This window comes from Alosa sapidissima, chromosome 16, assembly GCF_018492685.1.
Source record: "Alosa sapidissima isolate fAloSap1 chromosome 16, fAloSap1.pri, whole genome shotgun sequence".
In the NCBI taxonomy this organism is placed as follows: domain Eukaryota; kingdom Metazoa; phylum Chordata; class Actinopteri; order Clupeiformes; family Clupeidae; genus Alosa; species Alosa sapidissima.
The window spans coordinates 27832767-27855875 of NC_055972.1; the positions used below are offsets into that span (position 1 = coordinate 27832767).

Consider the following 23109-nt stretch of genomic DNA (forward strand, 5'->3'; position numbering starts at 1 on the left):
GCACAAAGAAAAAGGTGTGTTTGTATTTTGCCAGTTGGTTAGAGACAGAGATTGTGATTATTTAAAATGTCATGAACTTGTGAAAATATATAGACTTTTATTCTGTCAGGATTTGAATGTCTAGGCCTCTCTTTGTTTTCACCTATATATGCCAGCACTTGTTTGGAAATTAGGGTATTTTACCACTATTGCAAGTTCTTTGAAATCCCACTTCTATGTAGTTAATTAAGTTAAAACAGGCATTTTAAGTCCCTTGGTTTGATTAAAGCAGAGACTTTACAGAAGAAGTAGAAGTAGAGAGTACAGAAGTAGAAGTTACAAAATACCAGTGGGACTGAGACACCGACCAGACAAAGTCTCGCGAGAGATTCCTTAAATGCTGTTCCTTAGCTACCTACCTGAGGACAGCCTGGCGGTTGACGGTAAAGAGAAATATCGTTGTTAAACTCCTGTGTGGTGTACATTTATTTGCTCACCGATGTTCGTGTACATTTCTGGTTTACCTTAATTTGATATTCTGACATTTTCATTGTAATGTCTGTTCATCATGGTCGAAAATATGACATTTTTGCTCAATGTTACTTGACCGACGACAGTGTTCTGCTAGCTAATGTTGGTTAGCTGGCACTGCGTTCTGTTCAGTAACGTTAGTGGCTGTATAACTTGTCCTTCTTGTCAACCTCGAACCAACGCCAAATTGTGTCATTATGTTGTATGGTGTTCATGTGTGGAGATGGGTTGCTACATTACAAATATAGTCGTGTACAGCAAATTATTTTAGTGTCATTTCTCAGCAGTCTCTTTATCTTACAGGTAACTTGGCTGGCTAGCATGATGGTAACGTTACGTTAACGTTAAGTCAACAGCCTCCCTAGCTAACGTTAACGATAGTGTTATAACGTTACAGGTGCTAACTAACGTTAAATAGCGTAAACGGTTTATAGATTGCAAGTAGCTGTTGCTAGTTTCAGTCCATGCTAGTGTCTTATTGAAGGTTGATTTTAATTGTGGTCAACGATAATCTAGTGTCAAGTTATTCTTCCTGGCACCTCGGGCTAGTTATCGTTAACGTACGTTAAGTTACCTTATTATTAGGCTAGAAGCTACAGGTGAAGCTCGAGTCAATGTCATACTTTAGTGCTAACGTTTAAACATAACGTTAAGGGTCTGTGGGTGTCGGTGATGTGTGCTTGCCTGTTGATTAACTTATTAACTTGATATGAAATGAATGCAGTGTCAGCTGTCATTATTTGACTGACCAGCAGCTACAACCAGCTAGCACAGTTTCCCGTAGAATACAACATGTCAATGTTGTCGTTAACGTTAGTGTTGTTGCAGGATGTATACGTATGACGTTAGTGTTATAACAGTGTCGGTCTGTGTATGTTAAAACTGTTAAAATGCAGCATTGCAGTGACCTCAACGTGATATAACCCGGTTTCCCGGTCTACCCGGTTTCAATGTCATGTGTGTTAACCAGGGAACAGCTGCTTTTTCCACCTGCGCCTACTCATTCTATGGGCTACCTGTGTTAAGTCGTGAGAAAGACCTCGAACCAACGTCGTCATTCATATCATAGGCTGTATCGAGGCGTACATAGAAAAATAAAAGTGAAAAAAGTAAAAGCAGGCCTTTTTCGTGCGATTGGCAACACACCGTTACTTAGGCAAGTAGTAATGTGCACTGTACTGTTTTTATTTAATTAATCAATTTTTTGTCCCTTTTTAGTAACTGTCACAGACTGAAAATGTCTCACAATGATGAAGGATATGTGGTGCGGATTCGAGGTTTACCATGGTCATGTACACAAGAAGAAGTTGCCTCCTTTTTCTCTGGTAAAGAGTCTATTTGTTTTTGACTATTACATGTAACAAGCATCCTAGGCTAAGCATTTAAAAATGAAAGGGTTTATGGATGAGTTTGATTTCTCTTTCAGATTGTGACATTGTAGGGAAAGTGAACGGGGTATGTTTCACTTACTCCAAAGAGGGAAGGCCTAGTGGAGAGGCCTTTGTCGAGCTGAAAACGGCAGAGGATTTTAAGAATGCGTTGGCTAAGGATCGCAAATACATGGGCCATCGGTATATTGAAGGTACCTTCTGTATGTTTCAAACCTTTTCTAGCTCATGATCGAAAAGCTAGCTATAGATAGGTACTGAGGTAAGAGCAGGTACTGTGTGCACCAGTTCTCTTATCTGTACCCATTATATAATATTTTGGAGAATGGTATTGGCCTTAGGCTTTTGTTGCTTGTAGGGAGTTGAATTTTGCATTCAGTATGTGTACCACTTTCAGTAACCCAAACATAATAAAAAATGCAACTACTGAGACAGCAGCCAACAAGGCAGGCATCCGTTTTTAAAAAAAAATCATTTTGTATGTGTGTGTGTGTGTAGCTGTGTACATGTTGATATTTGCTCAGTCTAGATCATTTGCATTCTGTCATGCTTGTGACAACGACCAAGGTCACTTAGCCAGCGCTGCAACCTAAACTTGTGTTGTGCTTTGTGTGCTCTGCTCTGCTACGCTGTAGTGTTCAAGTCCAACCGCAGCGAGATGGACTGGGTCCTGAAGCGCTGCGGGCCCACAGACTACGACAGCAGTAGTGGCTGCACGCTGCGTCTCCGAGGCCTGCCCTTTGGCTGCAGCAAGGAGGAGATTGTGCAGTTCTTCGCAGGTATTTGTGCCACGTCTTTACGCCAGCACTGTCCAGAGTGGACTGTGTAATGTTTAATGCTGTATGCAAAGCAAATAAGTAATCACATTCTGGAGGATGGTGGGCGCCACCATTTTTTATTTATTTTTTGGTGGAGCCTTTCCGTTTTTTCCGTTTTTTATGAATGTGGCTTGATGCATCCTTGAAATATTGTACATAGCATTGCAATGGTATGAAATATTCCCTTAAAGCAAACTAATGACTTTTGTGCTTTTGTGTTTGGATGCAAAAGTGACCTAAATCTGTTAATGTAAAGCTGGTGACGTACAGTTTGATCTGATCAATCCTGTGGCATTACATTATGCGTTAATTCATAATAAATGTTTTTTATTTGGTTCTTTAATCAATCAAGTGTGTATTCAGGAAATAATTTTCCTAAAATCAGAATTGGTGGCAAGGGTTTGGTTGTGCGGGGGGGTTATTGTCTCTGATCATTTCTCCACAGTTGGGATATGTTGCGTTTTGTTTATAACATGTCTCCCCTTGTGGGGGTTATTTGTCCTTTGGGTTAAAGGGTTGAAAATCGTTCCAAATGGGATAACATTGCCGATGGACTACCAGGGGAGGAGCACAGGGGAAGCCTTCGTGCAGTTTGCCTCAAAGGAGATAGCAGAAAAGGCACTGGGGAAACACAAGGAAAGAATAGGGCACAGGTGGGGCCAGCAAGACTGGGGCTGGGGCTGGACTGTGCTCTCACTGACTGTGGGGCCAGGACAGGGTGGGAGGGAGGAGAGGGGAGAGGGAGGTTTGTTTGTGTGTGTTTGTGTGTGTGTTTGTGTGTGTGTGTGTGTGTGTGTGTGTGTGAGTGAGTGAGTGAGTGAGTGAGGGTGGGGGTGGAGATGGGAAAGGGGAGGTCTTGGTTGGGATCATGCATCTTTCTGCTCCAGAAAAAGATGTATCATTAATATCCATTTTCATCTGAATCTTCCCTCATTTCTACACCTGGGCATTGATCTCACCTTATTCTTCACAACATCGGAGTTTCTCTAGAGGTCACAGGTCATAGTTCCTACTGCTGATAGTCACAGCCTGTTTGATACTGGGTGAAATGGCCTTTTAGTGTGTCAAAATATGCCTTCTGATTATCTGAAGCTCTGTCTTTATTGTAAGAAAGCAATAAAAAAAAAAGAGCTCTTGTGTAGCTGTAGCATCAAATTGATGATGTGACATATTCAGATTATTGCAGCGTTCCTATTCTCCCCTTAACTCTGTAGAACTCCACTAGCTGGCCTAAACCCAATGAAACCCTTAAGATATTTGTCTAAGTCCCAAATGTGTGTTTGCTTAGGCTCATGATAAGCTGCGCATTTTGTGCGCTTAGCTCATGATGTCTCCAAACCTCCTGAATCCAGGTACATCGAGATATTCAAGAGCAGCCGTAATGAAATCCGGGCGTACTATGAGGTGCCCCGGAGGATGATGGGACAGCGTCCGGGCCCGTACGATCGCCCTATAATGGGTCGCGGTGGGTTCTTTGGTCCCGGACCAGGGAGAGGTGGAGCAGGTCTGGACCAGATGCGTAGTGGCAGTGTCTACAGTAGTGGTATGTTTACTCCATCAAGCACTTCACTAGGATATCACACTGCAGTGTTTGTTTAGTATGCATCCGTAGTAAGTTCTTGAGTACTTAACTATTGACTTTTATTATCTGTCTATTTATCTATACTATCTGAAATCCACTTTGTAGGTTATGGAGGCTTTGACAACTACAATGGCTTCAACAACTACTGTTTTGGCAATGGCATGTTTGAGGAGCGAGGAAGGGGAGATCGAAGCCGAGGTAGGAGCAAAGTTTGAAAGTCACGATAGTGATTTGGGTTTATCGTGCGTTCCATTTGTACGTGCTGATGGCTTGTGACAACTCGTAACTTGTGAAATGACGTAACTTCCTTGTCAGACGAGTTTAGGGGGGCGTAACTTTGCATAACGTCCTGTTTTTTGGACTACTTAATACTTGTAAGATGAGCACATTGGACAAATGGATCGCACCATTAGTTTTCCCTTCCTGCGTTCTAAGCCATGAAATTACTTGTGTGTGTGCGTGTGTGTGTGTGTGTGCGTGTGTGTCTTGCTTGTGTGCCCATACCTGTGTGTTTTTTTTTTGTTCTTCCAGCCAGCGGCAGCAGCCATGGCTACGGTGGAGGGGGTGACTCTGGTTCAAGTTTCCACAGCGGACACTTTGTGCACATGAGGGGCCTTCCATTCCGAGCCACTGAGGCGGACATCGCCAATGTAAGAGCATAGCCGGGTCATTCTATAGAAACGTCCACTGTCTGTGCACTGTACAAAATTGTAGAGTAAACATGTAATTGTTGCAATATATTTTTAAGTAAAACAATATGTGTTTTTGAGCCACCAAAGTGACACTATTTATTTTTTAATCAACTGTATAGGATTCCAAGCACCACGTATAAAGGTTGAGGGCCACATTTTGAAGTCATTCACTTGGCTCAGGGTTCCATTCCCTGCTCTCAAAGTTGGCGAAATTGATTTCTCTGATTTCTCTGGTCACTGATTCCGTTGCCACCTCTGCGGGACGTTCAATGATGACCTCTCTGTTGTGTTTTTGTGTCGTTGCAGTTCTTTGCGCCCCTTCACCCCTTGCGCGTGCGCATCGACGTGGGCCCCAACGGCAAGTCTACAGGGGAGGCCGACGTGGAATTTGGATCGCACGAGGATGCAGTGTCAGCAATGTCAAAGGACAAGAATCACATGCGTATGTGCCCTCAGCTGCTGCTTTAGCTAAGGGAGCAAAGCTCCCTCGAGCGTGCTGTTTACACAAGTATGAAAGGGTTTGCTTTTAAAGTGCAAGATCATGAACTGCAGTTACTAGGAAACTTGTTTTGAGGATTAGGTCAGGGATTTGCTAAAACTACTCTGCAGGTAAACAAGGGAGTCATAATGCCTGTGTTTTGTTCTGTGTTGCACTGGATGTGATCTAGGTCTATTGTCAGTGCAATGCATGTGGGGACAAAACATGGCTTTGGTAGTGGTTATTAGATTTTATGGGTAACATTGCATGAGGAAATGCAACGGGAATGTACTCCCGCATTCATCCTAAATTTAATCAGAAATTTGGAGTAGGATTGTATGATGTAGCAAGTAAACAGTATATTGCAAAAACTGTACAGGTCCACCAAAAACTCAGTGGTACAATGTATTTTTGACACTGCAGTAATAAGGTAGCCTAAGTGTTGCATGGCCAAGAGTTACTTAATGCATTCATCTCTTTTTTTTGTTTTCTCTCACCAGAGCACCGTTATATCGAGTTGTTTTTAAACTCAACTTCAAGTGGAGGATCAGACATGGGTTAGTATCACCTTCTGTAAAAGCCAATGTGTAGCACATGATTGTATTGTTGTATTACACAAATTGAGATTATGCATGCTTTTGGCATATGAAATATATCAAAGTTTTAAACACATGGGTGTCTTTTGTTTGATGAAATAAAAAATGAATGTTGTACATTGTAACACAGGAGGAAATATGATCCGGATGTTGTGCGTAATTTATCTTTGAAGTGGCTGCCATATTTGACTTTGGTCTAACTGGTGTGTTTGCAGGTCGTGGCGGTGGTTTCTACAACAGTTCCGGAAGCATGGGCTCACGGAGCAGTGGGCTGAGGGGAATGTTCTAGAGTTAGACTGTATTTAGAGTTCCACCATTTTCAACCCAAAGTTGGAAGAGTTGTTTTGTATTTGGATGTTTTCACATGTTCATAAAAATGTACGTAGGATATTTTCCAGTCTCAAAGAATGGAATAATGAAAAAGCTATGTCTATATAAATATATAAATATATATATATTTGGGCTCATTACATAGGTTAACCAGCTATTGTAAATTTTACTTATTAAAATTTTATATAAATCCTTGTTGTTCATGTCTTATTGTTTCTGTGATTTTTCAAATGTTATGCCATAATTGGACTGTGAGCCAGATTAACTCTTTTAACTCATGATGAGATATCCCTTTACTGTAGTTCTATACTGATCATTTTTGAATATACTGGATATATGTTTGCTTGGACTGTGCAGTTGTCACTGGGTTTAGATCTCTGAATTTTTCAATAAGAGCTGTCCCAGAGGCATAATAAAGACTATGGCTATATTTTATAACATACCTTTACCCATGTTTTTGTTTTTTTCCCACACACTATGATGAACGCGACAATGCAATGCTTTAGAGCTTGATCTTTAGATTGTGTTCATGTCCAGATATAATTTGAAACTCAAACTTTGATTGATAATTTGGCCTTGTGAGATAATGGAGATGGGATCAGACACCTAGACATCAGGCCTGGCAGTTAAAATAATTCACAAATTTGAATGTTATTCTTATTTATTTTTTATTTTATACCCTGTAGTGCCAGGGTGATTAAGATTTCCCCCATCTACCATTTTGTCAAGCTTTTAAATGAGGAATTATGTTACAGAGGATATTAAGCTCACTTGTGCCATACTGCTTAATGATATTAATCAAAGACCACTTTAGTGAAATTCTTTTACCATTGCCATCTGTACCTACACACACACAATAGTCAAGAGTCAGTTCCGCTGAAGAGTTTATTTTGAAACTGGTGAATGATGATTCTGGAATGGAAGCATTCAGCAATGGATCTTCCATTGAAACTGCAAACGTAATCTCTGGCCTCCTGAAGGCTTCTCTGTACACAGGTCACTTCTCTCTTCATTCACTCAAGCCAGCTGAATGATGTATCTGTCAATTACAGTTTAACAGTTTGAAGCACACATTTCAAGTGGCTAGATAGTGGGATTCAGTGAAAATAAAATTAAAATCATGCTGAACTTCACTGTCCAAAGTTACATTGATACGCAATGCTCTTCAGAAGTGATGTACAGTATTTGAATTCAAAATGACAATTAATAATCTATTGTGCTTCTACGCAAATACAAAAACAATCAATAGATATAACCATCAGTGGTTTAGTACCCAACTGTACAACATTTCAAATTTGAAATATCTGGCCATTTTACGAAGTTGGGTCTTGGGCTTACAGGTTCGGTTTTAAATATATCATATAACTGGCATAAATTAATTATAAATCATATTGACATAATACATAGTCTTTTGTGAGGAATTCCAGTTTACACTTTACAAATAAAAAGAAATAAAGTTAAAACCTTGGCATATTTTAAACATTATGTGCTATATTACATGTCGTAGTACTTATTTCTAAATACATAGAAGGACAAACTTCTATTAGCATGTGGCAAGTTTTGTAGAACTGACACTGTGCAGTTTTTGACATTGAAATCAAAGCAGCATTAAGAATCTTAGTGCTTTAGGATGGTCAAACTTCTTGGTCTGACTTTTCTACAAAGAAATGTCTGGAAATGTCATCATTCATCATTTTGGCTTCTTACTTAGGCACATGTGAATATCAATTAATATCTGCACTTAAGTAATAAATCAGATATCTCAACAGTCTTCTGTCCATCACAGGCATAGAGCATTATCACAATAGTCTTCACACTGATTTGATGCATTGCATGGACTAGAGAGGTATTTGTACTTCAAGTTTGGAATGTTCTGTCCTTCTGAATGTCTGATTCTGGCCAGCTGCCAAAAAATGTCCTGTAATCTCTCAAAAGTATCTTGGCTCAGGCACAACACTGAGGAGAATGTAAACGTCTTTTCTTTTTTTTTTTAACACCTGAAACCAGTGGTCGGCCATCTTGGATTTTAGTTGTTCTACGTTGTTGTGTCAGTAACAGCAGCCAGGGGCTGCTGTTCTGCCTCTGCTGGGTTAAAGGGGTGCCTAGAGTGGTCGTCGTGGCTGTTGTACGTGAGTGTACTGTCTGTCTGTAGTGTGGCGAGCCCCTGACCTCCCTCTGGTTTATTTAGGTGGAGGTGGAGGAGCAGCGCTGGAGCAGCAGGGCGTGACACGTGTCGCACACTCGCACCGGCTTGGGTGAGGCGGGGAGGGGCAGCTCGTTGTCAGAGCAGGCGTTGCAGAAGATCTCGCCGCAGTTCCTGCAGTGGTGCTACTCAGGCACAGAAATCCAAAGATTGGACCAACAGGACATGCTTTTTCTTCAGATATTACATACTACTCTTAATTAATTACTTTAGATTATCTCATATATATAAATGTTTTCCTCTCTGTAAGCCTGAGGCCTAATATGAGGTAAGTGCATTGTGCAGTAACAGCCACATACAGTTCTATAGTTCTATGTCTTTACTTCCTTAGGGATAATATCCCTAAGGAAGTAAAGACATAGAACTATAGAACTGTAATGATAGACTAACCTCTCTAAAACTTTTGGAACACAATGTACATCTGTGTGTGTGGAATGTTATCAGATATCAGAAGTGGTAACCAACCTTTCTTCTGGAAATGGAGAACTCTTTTTCACACAGCTTACAGTGCGTAGCGTCCTTATCCTTCAGCCACACTTGGCCACCCTGAGAGGATGTTAAGTGTTTGTTTGTTCAAGATAAATGCACATCTGCTGAAATCACATACTGACACAATCATCTGATGAGCTAGTAATCTCTTAACATAACGTCTAAAGCCCACGAGTTCTGTAATGTTGCTGAAGCTTCCAAGATCATAGACTAGATTCCAGAGGCAGCAGATACAGTGAGGTCATGTACTGCAGGCCCTACTTGTACTGTAAATCACTTTGCATAAAGGCAACTGCTAAATGAATACAACATATAAGAGATCGATCATACCTGCAAGGCCTTGTTTGCTTCTTTGATGTCTTCAATTTTCAGTTTGGATCTGAGTACAAACAAAACAACATCAGGGACCAAAGAAACTGTGCCCATCTGTGGCTGACTATGGGGCAGCCTTCTGATCAATGTCGCAGGGTAATAATTACATTACTGGTTTCATCTTTTCTGATTGGATTACTGTGACAATTTGTCTAATAATGATTAGTTCTTTACATTTATAGGACAGTATCAATATATCAGTGCCTGGACAACATGGCTCAGGAACACGGCCAAACAACCTTGCCCAAAAAGATGACCTGTGTATCATCATCCTTACAATAACAGGTACAGAAGCTGATGGTGATTAAAGATGATTTAGGTGTTGTGTCTGCCAGTAATCAACTTAGTCTTAATATGATAACCAATGAATGCCTTCTGTAGGCTATATTTCCTTTTGTATAAATACCACTTCCTCAGGGCTTCCTTTATTTGTGGCTAGTGTAAATCTAGCGGAGAGAATGCTTGTTTACTCGCTGAGTTTGCAGCCCAGCTCCTCCAGGGCCTGCTCCTGTTCCTCACAGATGCCTTTCAGTTGCCGGTTCTCATCATGCATCCGGTGGAACTCCTGCAAGTACAACCCAAGAGATTATAATTTATAGGGTTTTGACACAACTGAATATATGACTTAAACATGTCTAATATATCACATCAAGCAGTTTAGACAGAGCAAAATATATGAAAAGGTAAAATATGGAACATTGCAGACAGAATTTTCTGCACAAACGGGCTGCAGTCCTCAGTCTACATGTAAGATTTTCATCATGCTGTGTAACATTGTAAATGTAGTGTATTGTAAATGTAACTGCATTATTTATATCTGCATTATAAACAAATACACAGACTACCTAACATACTGTATGGGACTTGACACGGGAGAGGGATAATCTGAGATAACATCATCTGTATGCTGTGTTATATGTATATCATATTGAGATAATGCTCTATGCCTGTGATGGACAGAAGACTGTTGAGAATGTGTTCATTGCACATGAGGGAATAAGACTGTTTACTTTTTTGAGTCCATTGATTTGCAGAGCCTGAGCACTGAGCTGAGCAACGATGTCTCGTTCCCGTTCTAGATCATTCTGCAAGGTCTGCCGCCACTCCCGCTCAATCTTCAGATCCGTCTCCAGCTGCAGCCTGTTGCCAATTAAACAAACAACAAACTCACTTCATTCACTGATATTATGAACAGAAAGAAAAAATATTTAAAGGGTAGTTTGCAATTCAAACAAGAGATAAATTATATTTAAGATTAGCAGCCAATCAAATGACACCACTCCTTTTGTGCCCCTACAGTAAAAGCAGTGAGTTAAATGGCCGGCTCAGTCTCAGCCACTATGACCCTGTTAACATTTGTTTTTAAAATGTGTCTTGAGTGATCTAATCACAAGTGGCCAGTTCTAAACACAAGTGTAAACAATCACCAAGACACATTATGATCTGATCACTCAAACTACTTGCCGAGGTGGTCTAAGGTGCAGTTGACCACATAACCTTTGCAGTGTAAACACTAATGTGTTCTGATGCGTTCAAAACATTTGGAGTTAGCAATAGCAGAATCAAAACAGAGGTGGTCAGCAATGTGTCTGGCTGTCCTGACTGAGTCTCCAGATAAATATAGTAGTACAAATATGCTATCAGCTGTTCATCTTGGAATACATGTGTAAACCGCGATGTGTCTTGACTGACCACTTGTGATTGGATCACCCAAGACGCATTCTGAAACCAAATGTATAAAGGTCATTTGTGTGCTTCCGATTTCAGAGCCAGGACTTTGTACACCCGTTTTTCTTTTCTGAGGTGCACACACCAAATGGATAGCTAGTGGACTGTGTAGAGAAATTCAATCTAGCAAAAAAATTAAATCTAAGAAATTAGATCTAACAAAAATCTGACTTGAATCATGGTCTCTACCTTTAACTGAAAAAATAGTGATACTCATGGTTGACAATTGCTGTATGCAGACCTAAACAAACATGTGGTATAAATGCGAAATACAGAGCAAGGGAGGGTGTGAGTGTCCTTATATAGAGACAATAGACCAGACTTACATCTGCTTCTCTCTCTGGGCAATCTGCTTCTGGAGATTGTCTGCTTTGTTGGCAAAGTCCTGCTTGAATTTGCGTGTGCCCTCTTCGGCGGTGGAGCGATCCCTCTCAGCCTCCTGCAATCTGGCGTAATTCAAACCGAATGGGTAAAACTGAGGCTCCCAGCACGCGTGGGGACAGGGTGAGGGGCGTGAATGAAATGACCAAATGTAGAAATAAAATTAAAAAAAGGAGATGCAAGACATCTGCAGGCAAACTAACTCACAGGAGGAGGAAAGAAGGAAGGACAGAGCCAGAAAACTCGGCCAAGGGATGGACAAAGATAACGATAGGATGCTAGCAGAGACCCCTAGGCTTGTTTGATATTAATGGCATTACCCCCGAGGGGACTTTTGGACACAATCACAACAAATCGAATATTTCAAAACATCTAAGTTTATTGATTCACATGTTAAAAGACACACATCTTTATTTGTTAGTGGTGCCTGGTGAAACAGTTACAATTACTGTTGTTAATTTTTTTGTTTACAGTACCACGATAATCAGATGTTCTATAAAACTGCTCCATATGAAAAAACAACAACAAAAGTCTGTCATAGAAACAGCCAATTGAAGGATAACCAACATAGTGGAGAGCCACAGAGAACAGTCAAAACCATGAATTACACTAGACTTTGTATTATCATCCCGTTAAAGTGTTTACAGACAAATAGTGTAAAGTGACGATATAAATTCAGAAGGAAATATCTTTGACGAGCTTGTATTGGTGCTCGGTGTCTGTGCTGGCACATTTCACGAAGGACATGGCGAGAGTCCTGGTCTGACTCAGCAAATCTTTGTCGCTACGGAGATTCAACGGAAGTGTAGGGGAACGGGTGGGGGTGGGGTGGGGGTGAGATCACAGATGCATTGGCGAAGGGAGAGATCATGTATCATTGCACAACAAGGAAAGATTTGAAAAGAAAGATGATTGGAAGGAGGGGAAAAGGAAAAAGAAGATAGGGAGAACAAAAAGGGAAAGAGGATGTACATATCAGTGAATTTCCATGTCACTCAAAAAGCCTCAAGAAGATTATTAAGCAATGCAGTCATAAAAATAGTACAGGTAAGATGGCTGTAAAGCAATGGAACAGATAGGGGGGAGGGATGGATCCATGTTGACTGAAACATGACAAGGTACTAGTGGCAACACGCAGCACAAGCTAGTACAGCAGAATACTCAAATGTGATTTTGCAAACTGGTCGAACGAGACCACTTCAATACAGACATGCAAAAGAACACACAATGCCCAATGCATGCCCAATATTGCACAAAACAGTCATGTCTGACTTAAAGTGATTAAAAACATCAAAACTGCTCTAAATATTTAAAAATGCTCATCTTTATTGCTCTGTAAACAGGTGAATGCGGTATATAGTATGAGGTTAAACCCTGGACCCTTACCTCTGTTCAAGTTGCTTCATGGTCGCTGTGATCTGATTGGTCTTCTCCTCCAGCCGGGAAATCATCTCATCCTTCTGTTTGAGGCCGTCGTCAGCAGCCTGGGAATGGAAAAGCAGACAGCCAATCAGTAAATGCACACTGTGCTCAAAGACATTGGTCATTTGGTTTATCTTATATGATTCTACCGGCAATATAGACCCTTTTAACAACATAAACAAACATGTGCATTCCCAAGGCATTTCCGGTGGCACAGAAAACAACATTGAGCTAATGGTAACATGGTGACAAACAAAAATATATAAAAAAAAAAAAAAAACATGTTTTAAAGTCAGCACTTTGTAGAGCATCAAGCTAAAGGCCGATTCATTTTAATTTCAAAGTATCTGCGTTGGTTTTGAACTTTTCAACTGGAAATACTCTAGGAATAGATTAAAAGGGTCTATAATGGTCACTGCTAAGAGAATACAAAACTAAACAGGATGCTGTGAAATATTTATGTGGGTAAGTGAAGGCGAAGGCATTTAATGTGTCTAGGTTCTCACAGAATAGATCATGCAGGCAATACAAGGAGACAATTAAAAGCTTCAGTAACATCACAAACTAATGTGTGCCAAGAAATGACATGGTGTACTGTACATGTAGAGTTCCTCCTTATTTTGCAGTTAAGCAAATACATAATAAGCATTGTAATATCATTTATTTTGGCTTACACTCAACTCTCACAGCTATTCACTACAATTTCCTGTCAACACTGACATTTAAGAAAGGCACTTTCCAGGACTTTCACTCCTGTTTGTGACAAATCCAAGCACATGTTGACGTTCTCCAGTGATGGAGTGTGTGAGCCAAAGGCTTAGTGCGAGACAAGGCGTGTGCTGACCTAAAACTGTGCAAAGACGAGGACGAGGATGGCAGTTCACTGTACCTGCATTTTCTGGTACATCTCAACGTTGATGGCCTTGACGTCGTCCAGCTGGTTGCGCAGGCCGATGAGGGTGTCTTGCTTCTCGTGGATGTCCTTCTCCAGCAGCTTCATGGCCATCTCCATCTCCTGCTTCATGCTCACTTGGACAACCAGCTCGTTCTCCACGTCCTGCCCAGCCCACGCACACACACATGCACACACACACATTTATTTTACACTGTGGTTCAGTCAAATTCAGTTAAATTAAATTCAATTACACTTCAATTCAATAAACTTACCAGATTTACTAGACAGAATGACATGGTGTACATACAGTACAATGATCTAAATACACTACCGTTCAAACGTTTGGGGTCACTTTAAAATGTCCATTCCACTCCATTATGGGCAGAATACATAGGATGGATGGTTGCTAAGAATGGCTCTCTGAACAAGATATTGTTTTAACATTAATATTGCATTAACATTAATAATGTCTACACGGTATGTGTGTATACTACTTGTATGTATACATGTTTTGATTTGGTGTTGTTTTCTAGGCTAAAAAAATAGCTTTTCCTCTGACTACACTATATTTCTTGTAGTGAAACTAAGACAGTAAGCAAGTGTTAGTATTGACACTGAGCATTAAACCTGATAGAAGATAGACCTCACTGACATGACATGATAGATAAATGATGACTTCACAGTAACTGGTGCTAACATGCATCTGTTTGAATGTAGGGACACTTACCTGCCGTAGTTGACATTCCTCTCTTAGCTGTCGCCTGGCCTCGTTGTACATCTCGTCCAGACCCTGCCTCGACTGTTTGTAAGTGTCCAACTCAACATCCACATCTACCTGAGTCACCTACATTTAAGACACAACGTTATCACATTCGTATAGATTCGTTATCACATTCGTATTATGCAAAGCCTTTCATGCAATGGTAACTGAGTGCTGTGTTTCTGAAGTATAAGTATATATACTTTTTTGATCCCATGAGGGAAATTTGGTCTCTGCATTTAACCCAATCGGTTATGCAGAGACCAAATGCAGAGCACACAGTGTACACACAGTGAGGTGAAGCACACACTAATCCCGGCGCAGTGAGCTGCCTGCTACAACGGCGGCGCTCGGGGATCAGTGAGGGGCCTTGCTCAAGGGCACTTCAGCCGCGGCCCACTGGTCGGGGCTCGAACCGGCAACCCTCCGGTTACAAGTCCAGAGTGCTAACCAGTCGGCCACGGCTGCCCTGAGGGTACAGCGCATTACCTCTAGACGACGCTGGGTTTTCATGACAATCACTGAGTTCTCTGTTCGTAGCTGTTGATTTTCCTCCTGTAGTTTGATGATGTTGTTTTTGGCAATGGCGAGCTGGAAGAAAAAGCAAATGTTTGTCTTAGAAAATGAGCTAAAAAACAAAGCAGATGGAAATAACATCGATGTAGCACTCTTAATGAATGTTGTACCTCCTCAATAAGTTTGGAGTTGGACTTCTCGAGGGATTCTACCCTTCCTTGTAAGCCCGTCACTGTTGAGCTGCAGACCAGAGAAACATGAGGAGAGAAGATCAGTTGAACATAACGAGGTCTTTTAAAAGACCAATGCATCATCAGACTAATGAAGGTTGAATGCAGAATCTGTGACTATGCAACGTCAACAATTTTTTTTTAGCAGGTAAGATTTTGACTGTTCCTGGGATTAAAAAAGAGGAGTTTACTATTTCTATAAACGCTCTATGTAAACACACAAAATCCGAACTTCACTTCACTTCAAATTAATTCCTAAATGTTATGCGAGACCATGCTCATGTATTGTGTGTGCTGATAGCTTATATTTTTTTGCCGGTCCATATTTATCACCATTAAGATGTATGGTTTTTTGGTGTGTGTGTTAGTGTGTGTGTGTGTGTAAAGCAGCTCACTTTAGTTGTCTGTTCAGCTCTTCAACATAGTTCTTCTGGTCCAAAATAGCAGCTATTTGGCCATTTCTAAAGAAAATGCAACAGGAACACTGATCCAAGAGGTTTTACAACTATAAAGTACATTTTACAAAGTTGACATTCAATTTCTGCAAAACATGAATACAATGTCGTACATATGACATCATTACAGTACCTCTCCTCACTTCTGTAGTCATCAATGTCATTCTTCAAGTACATTGAGAAGTCGATCACGCCCACCTGCTCAGCAAACAAGCAGTTTTGCATGACCAAACTCAACATGATGACATAACATACACATTAATAGGTAACACTTTACTTGACAGTATCGACATAAGAGTGACATGACACTGGCATGAACACATGACACTGTCATGACACATGAAACCTAACCCTAAACCTAATCCTAACCTCTAACCCTTATCCTAATCCCAACCCTAACCCTAATTGTAAACCTAACCCTAACTTGTTATGGCAAAAACCGAATGTCACTTAATAACAGAAGCGTTATGTCATTAAACATTTATGACTTGTTTATGACACGTTCATGACAGTGTCATGTCAGTCTTATGTCGACACTGTCAAGTAAAGTGTAACCCATTAAGATGCATATCATAACCCTACAATGTGATGTTCTTCATTGTGACAACAAAACACGGCATATCCAAGATAAGATGCACTGTAACAGAGCTTGGTAAGTGTCCAGGCTGGTATAATGAGACTCACCTGTGAGTCCAGGTCTTCGCCCTTCACACATAAGTTTGCATCGATCACATTGAGTCCGACGAGAAGACCCACGATGACAGCACCTTCCTCCTCCAACATCACTGCTGCACTCTCGTAGAAATCACTGTGAGCACACACACACATGATTGTCTACCACATTAACTTTTTTTAAACATTTTTTTACAGTAACTCTCAGAGACACTTGAAACACTAACTTCTAGCCTAAGCTTCGGAGAGGGCTCTTGACAACGCTGATGGCTTGCCAAACCAAAATGTTGAATAATGGAGGAATTTCTCATTTTAAGCGGACTACCACAGATAAATAGCCACAGGAACATGACAACATTATGAATGTGTAATCGATCTTATCCATCTCCATGATGTAACATAGGACTCCAATTTTCCTGACAAGGAATAATTTCCTTCAGATTGTACAGACTGAAAGCAACATGTTACAATACCATTGTCATACTACTTTACACATATCTAGTCTTCTTGAGCAGCGGACAGTGTGATGTAGTTAAAAAAGTAGGATCCAGAAATCAATAAAAAAAAGAGTTGCAGGTCTCCATCTCAGCACCTATAAGTATGTTTGTATCTATGTTTGAGCTACATGTATTCTGAGCTATTCTACAAGTAGCTCTTTAGCTCAACTGCTGCAAATCAACATAAAGTAGGTATTCACTATTTTAAAACATTTTTTTTTTTAAAACAAGTGGCAAATAGGCACTAATTTTCTACTCCATTTAATGCATCTGGATAGTTTCCTGCTCCGCAACTACTGAATGAAAGAGTCAAGGGTCAAAGAGAGGAAGGCGTTAGGCTGTGCAGACCAGGCACTGGGCCACCCTTACCTCAGTATGTCCTTCCTGGTGATGAGGCATCGTAGGTAATCCGCCAGGCGCTTCTGCATGAGCGCTAAGCGGAGCCACGCCCGAGCTTTCCCCAGAGGGGTCCTGGTGCACATGGAAGAGCACACACATGCACATGGAAGAGCACACACATGCACATAAAGAAGAGCACACACATGCACATGGAAGAGCACACACATGCACATGGAAGAGCACACACATGCACATAAAGAAGAGCACACACATGCACATGGAAGAGCACACACATGCACATAAAGAAGAGCACACACATGCACATAAAGAAGAGCACACACATGCACATGGAAGAGCACACACATGCACATGGAAGAGCACACACATGCACATAAAGAAGAGCACACACATGCACATGGAAGAGCACACACATGCACATGGAAGAGCACACACATGCACATAAAGAAGAGCACACACATGCACATGGAAGAGCACACACATGCACATGGAAGAGCACACACATGCACATAAAGAAGAGCACACACATGCACATAAAGAAGAGCACACACATGCACATGGAAGAGCACACACATGCACATAAAGAAGAGCACACACATGCACATGGAAGAGCACACACATGCACATGGAAGAGCACACACATGCACATAAAACACGATTACTCTTTTCATACAAAAAACATTCAGAAAAAAAAACTGTTGCATTTGTAAATTACAATTTTTACACACGTTCCCCATCCAATGTAACTTTGGGGGAATGTATTCTTCATTAAATATCTTCTACAAATAAGTCAACCTGAAACATCAAGACATGAAATATTACAAAACGACTAAAGATAATGCAAGCAAAAACATCCATTTGGACAGAACTTTTCTTTCATGTTTAACTTGATACCATTTGGCACATGAAAGAGTTTGTGTTGTACAGCTTAACATAGCCTGATCGCATATCTGGCCAAGCTGTTCCTCTGGGCAATGAAAGCAGAAGTGAGACTGCAGCGTCACCTTGTACTTCCTCTTTCAGGCCCTCTAAATGGACACTGTGGAAGGAGAGCAAGCCATGCGCATCTGCACCTATACTGATAGTGTGCTACAAACGTCAAGGCCACAAGGACAATTTTTTTGTGTTGTTTCGGGAAAAAGAGCTAAATCTGCACTGCATCATGAGCAGAAACATGACTAATTCCTAAATTTGATTCAAGGCCCCATGTTCCTGGAAAAAATGCACTCCGAGCCACCACAGATACAGTTCCTTTGCAAAACAGAATCTAATTAGAATGGAAAATAAACTGTACAACTAAGCTTGATGTCCATTCCTAAAGGTTACTGTGTCTTCCTGGAGAAAATAAATGGGGGAAAACAAAGTAAGTGCGTACTTGAGGCCTGGCAGATCTCTGACACTGGCGGCAATCTCAGCAGCCTCCGGGCAGAGCTTCTCCACCATCTCCAGAGGACCCCACAGAGACTTGTTGTAGCCAAGGAATGACTTCTTCACTGAGCAATGCAAACACACATCACCTCAGGTTAGACCACAAGAAACAAAGCACTCAATTAAATGCAGTATATGAATGTAAGATCAGAAGGATATAAAAACTGTTTTGTTTTGTTTTAAATTATGTTATGATTTTGTTGTCAGTCCATTCCAAGTATTACATAATGCACATACAGTATTGGATGCTGAATAACATTACTATGTGAATTAGCCACTGATATGTGAACGTAAGCACTAATGACATAGATAATTGAATTCCATACATTATCGCAATATCAGAGTGAAAGTATTATTTAGGTTATTGCTATTTAACAGGCTGCTTTCTGTCATACTTTGGAAGGGAGCACTAATGTCCTTTTAAGTATTCTACACATGATGTATAAATGCCTTGGGAGCATTTGCAGAGTATGCCAACTGGCAGCGAATGTAAATATCAAAACCGCGCTGGATATAAACAGATCATTGGTGAAGACCTCAGTGTGCCTCTGAACTGTGGCTGTCTCCAGCCCCTTTTCATTAACACTGTTTCATAATCACTGGAGTCACGTACACGGGGGCGCCACTGCCAAAACCCCCACAGCCTGGTGGTGATGGCCTACCTTTCAGCCCGTGCTTCAGACAGTGCTCCATCACCACAAAAAACTGCTGGAGCGGAGGGTAGTCCGAGTCCAGGGTCCGGCCGAAGCTCAGGGCAGACTCGATTAGACCCTTGATGCTAAGCTTGGCCATGTTCAGCAGGTTGGCACGTTCCATGGCCATGGGATCTCGAAAGGCTGGAGGGGATGAAAGGATAGGAGGAAAAGAAAGAGAGAGAGAGAAAGAAAGTGATAGGATATGAAAGAAAGAGAGATGGGCAGAGAGGAAACAGTAAATAGATTAATATATAATTAATCATCCAGCCATATACCGTTTACAGGATGTTGTCTTGGCTCGGCTCAGCAGTTTTTCAGTGATGGCACAGGTAGTTAAAGTGTCTGCAAAAAATACTCAGGCTAACCTAGTATTCTTCATATTCTAATGGTTATCCTGATTGCAACGAGTAGCCTAAGCCAATCCACTGACATCGTTTCATTTATTCTGCTTCAGCCCTGAATGGGTTTGCAATTTATAGTTGTGCGACTCTTGGTTCTTCCTATGTAGGCCTATTTTATAAGAGATCACATGCTGTCAGTGTACAATGCATTGTATAACTGGTTATGTTTTGGTCGTTGCTCGTGACAGTTTATAGGCCTACAGCCCCTTTGAGCATGATAAATTCCTAAAAGGACAAATTTATTCATATGCAGTCGGCCGAACTGGAAGGATTGATCTGATGAACAGCAATGGACATCCTTGGTGTGAACAACGCAAGATCGTCTTCAGACCAATAACATAGACCTCATCTTCTTGTAGGCTATTAGATGATCTTAACAACAAGCATCGCGTCACGTCAGTATCACACCGATGGTCCGGGTGTGGTTCGGCTACAGATAATTGGACAACTGACACCACGTGTCATTGAAAAAATAGACATCTGTAACTAAAAAAACATATGCACTTGCTGCCTATTAAGAGTAACAAGTAGGCCTATAATAAGGCTACATTATTGTCCCGCCACGCTTGTCATATTGGGAACAATTGCATCATTGCAAATATGATGTTGATGGTATGGTATCTCCATGTCAGTATTCGCCAATCAGCGGGGCCTGCACAGTAGCTAAAGCATATTACATCTCCACATCTCCACTCACCCTTGGAGCTCCAGTCCTCGGTGAAAGGAGAGGTTTTGTGCTCTGCTACCTTGGGAAGGACATGAATGCTTCCTGAGAAGGTTTCCGATGCTTTCCTGGCCAGTGCGAAGATAGGCGCCTGCCATCTCCCGTCCCCAGATTTGACGCTGCTGCTACTACTACTAGTGCTGGCGGCAGCAGCCACGGTGCTAGCTTTTTCACCGGTTGACTTGTCTTCCTGCAACCTAAGGATCCCAAACATTTGAGTCTTCTCTTTGTTGCTTTCAGCTTCGGCTAATGTGAGGTCGTGTTCTGCAGGTGTCGCCATTGCAGAAGTGAGTATCATAAGATTGTGTGCGATTCCTCCCTCCTTCCTTGACAGCGACCGCGGCAGATATCTAACGCTAACTTATCGGATGGCATTGATTAACCATGAATGATCGGATTCCAACCCAGATTGGGTTGATTCTGCCAGCGGTCATTCCATTGACTTACATTCTTGAAACCAGTACAGACAAGCAGTCCAATTAGATGTATAGGTCAATGTTCAGAACAAGGCAGTTCTGCGCTATAGATTTGTTTACACCGAGCGGTCTCTATCCAAGTCCGTCTGCAAAGAAGGGGTGGTGTCAAAAACGCTCACAAGACACAAAAGCGCTACGTAATGCAATAGTCAGAAAGGTTTCTAGTGCCCTCTAGTGCCGATTGTGTTTAATACAGAAATATTTTGGGTTGGTATGTTCTGACAGTTCACTGAGGTGAAATAATATGTTGAATTATGTAATATAATAATATAATATTGTTTACAATTATACACATACCGGTATTTGAAGTTCATCATACTAATAAGGTCTACCAAATTCTGCAGCTAATTTAAATTCAATTTCAATTTAATTTTGTTAAAATGTGCAATTTTGAATAGGGATAATTCATCATTTTGTATGACGCAACATGTAGCCTTTACTGGCTACAAGTACTGGCTCTTAAAAAGTAAACAACAACAACAACAGCACAAAAAGGATTGGGAGAAATTAAAGAGTTGCAACAGGCAAGAATCTTAGCAAATCAAGTCTTCCATTTTTCTGAATCTAAAGGTGTGGACACCTCACTGGACATACTGTAACCACCCTGCATGTGTGTCTTGAGTGTTCTGACTGCGTTTACCTTGGCTGTAGGCTAGTCGCTCCATACTCTCGCTGTGGGTGATGCCCCAGCGATGCAGGCTCTGAGGGGAGTACATCAGTACACCGTCAACGCTTTGACTGGGTCAAGATGAACCAGGGCCCTGGATACTTCTAGACAATTCTCCTGAGGAGGGCAAATCTACTCTGAAATGACAAAGCATTGGGTGCGTTTAAATGGATTGTTGCATGCTAGATATTATTGTTTGAATATATTCCTTTTTTTTGGATGAAATGACTTATGCTTTAAAGGGCTATTCTTACAGACACATTATACATTTATAAGCATTGTAATTCCTTATACATTAGTTTAACTGCTCAACAGTTTGTTGTGGATGTGCCTGTTTACATAAAACATTTATCAGAGGTACTAGTCAATATTGTAAACACAAGAAGCAACATATGGACATTCGGAATGAGCCAAACCTTTACAAAGTCAAAATCCACAATAATTGTTGTTTAAGAGTCACAAAATACTCACTGCATATTGGTCAGTCAGAGAAGGATTCTTGTTTGCTGTCCGAAAACAACTCACACACCCAACCTCATTTGTTCTAGTCTCTCTCTCTCTCTCTCTCTCTCTCTCTCTCTCTCTCTCTCTCTCTCTCTCTCTGTCCCTCTCTCCTGATTAACTCCATGGCCTTGCTATCATATGACTCTGCTTTCCTGTTCCAGCCTCTCCCTGTTTTTACAAAAAAACCCACTCATTCTCCCATGGATTCAAATCAACACAGCGACAGACCCGTGCAAATCCTCGCTCTGCAGAAAATAAGCCTCAACCAGAGCTAGAGCCAACAGCCAGCAGCCTGTGACATTAAACCAGTCAAGCACTTACTGCCAGTCTATGACATGCCGCCGCAGCCTTCTGTTGTGGCCTTTGGTGTCCCATGCATGGCTGGAGCAATGTGAGCAGTAATCAGAGCAAAGCATAAAAGCGCGTCCTTACCTCGGCTGTGGATGTGGCTGCAGCCTGGGTCAGTTTGACACAGGGCCAGCTCTAACATCGGACAGAGGTTCGCCTGTGTGATGTATATAGGGCCACTTTGGAGGAGCCCTCATATCCCCTCAGCCTGCGCTGTGGTTGGGGCGGGCAGGAGAGCAGAGGGGATGTCGCTCAGTGGAACGGCACCACGGCAGTCAGGGTGCAGGGGAGAGGGAGCGGGGCGGGACGCAGGGAAGGAGGGAGGAGGAGGGGGGAGGGATCACAGGATCCACAGGAGCAGTCAGAGCAGTGGGGGCGGGAGCGCTCTGTAAGGATTGGCCCATCACAGCTCGGCTGCAGAGAATGGAAGCCCAGTCATTCAGGAAATGGGTATTTTGTGGTGACACGGCATCTCTCAGCCCTCCGATTGTAGCG

General features: G+C 41.5%; 2 protein-coding genes across 11 annotated transcripts; one reads left to right on the forward strand and one right to left on the reverse strand.

Annotated features, from left to right (window-relative positions):
- Nucleotides 1-288: 288 nt before the first annotated feature.
- Nucleotides 289-6836, forward strand: hnrnph3 (heterogeneous nuclear ribonucleoprotein H3 (2H9)). 3 transcript variants are annotated; one of them, XM_042065414.1, is made up of 11 exons: nt 289-422; nt 1729-1835; nt 1937-2092; nt 2534-2677; nt 3231-3369; nt 4069-4259; nt 4404-4496; nt 4830-4948; nt 5297-5432; nt 5969-6025; nt 6280-6836. In XM_042065414.1, the coding sequence occupies exons 2-11, from the start codon at nt 1748-1750 to the stop codon at nt 6351-6353; spliced, it is 1197 nt and encodes a 398-aa protein (XP_041921348.1). In that variant the 5' UTR covers nt 289-422; nt 1729-1747; the 3' UTR covers nt 6354-6836. The 3 variants fall into 3 exon arrangements, with proteins under 3 accessions (XP_041921348.1, XP_041921349.1, XP_041921351.1); XM_042065415.1 differs by having other exon boundaries at nt 370-480; XM_042065417.1 differs by lacking the exon at nt 289-422 and adding an exon at nt 525-813.
- Nucleotides 6837-7261: 425 nt separating this feature from the next.
- Nucleotides 7262-22861, reverse strand: rufy2 (RUN and FYVE domain containing 2). 8 transcript variants are annotated; one of them, XM_042065409.1, is made up of 19 exons: nt 22699-22861; nt 21736-21899; nt 19462-19635; nt 18747-18864; nt 17384-17485; nt 16530-16653; nt 15979-16043; nt 15786-15851; nt 15331-15400; nt 15134-15235; nt 14612-14728; nt 13879-14055; nt 12954-13051; nt 11513-11632; nt 10469-10598; nt 9929-10023; nt 9417-9465; nt 9063-9143; nt 7262-8722 (listed from the first exon to the last, which is right to left on the reverse strand). In XM_042065409.1, the coding sequence occupies exons 2-19, from the start codon at nt 21809-21811 to the stop codon at nt 8579-8581; spliced, it is 1908 nt and encodes a 635-aa protein (XP_041921343.1). In that variant the 5' UTR covers nt 21812-21899; nt 22699-22861; the 3' UTR covers nt 7262-8578. The 8 variants fall into 8 exon arrangements, 7 of the variants coding, with proteins under 7 accessions (XP_041921343.1, XP_041921345.1, XP_041921344.1 ...); XM_042065411.1 differs by having other exon boundaries at nt 13879-14046; nt 22699-22860; XM_042065410.1 differs by lacking the exon at nt 22699-22861 and adding an exon at nt 22234-22252.
- Between the last annotated feature and the right edge of the window lie 248 nt (nt 22862-23109).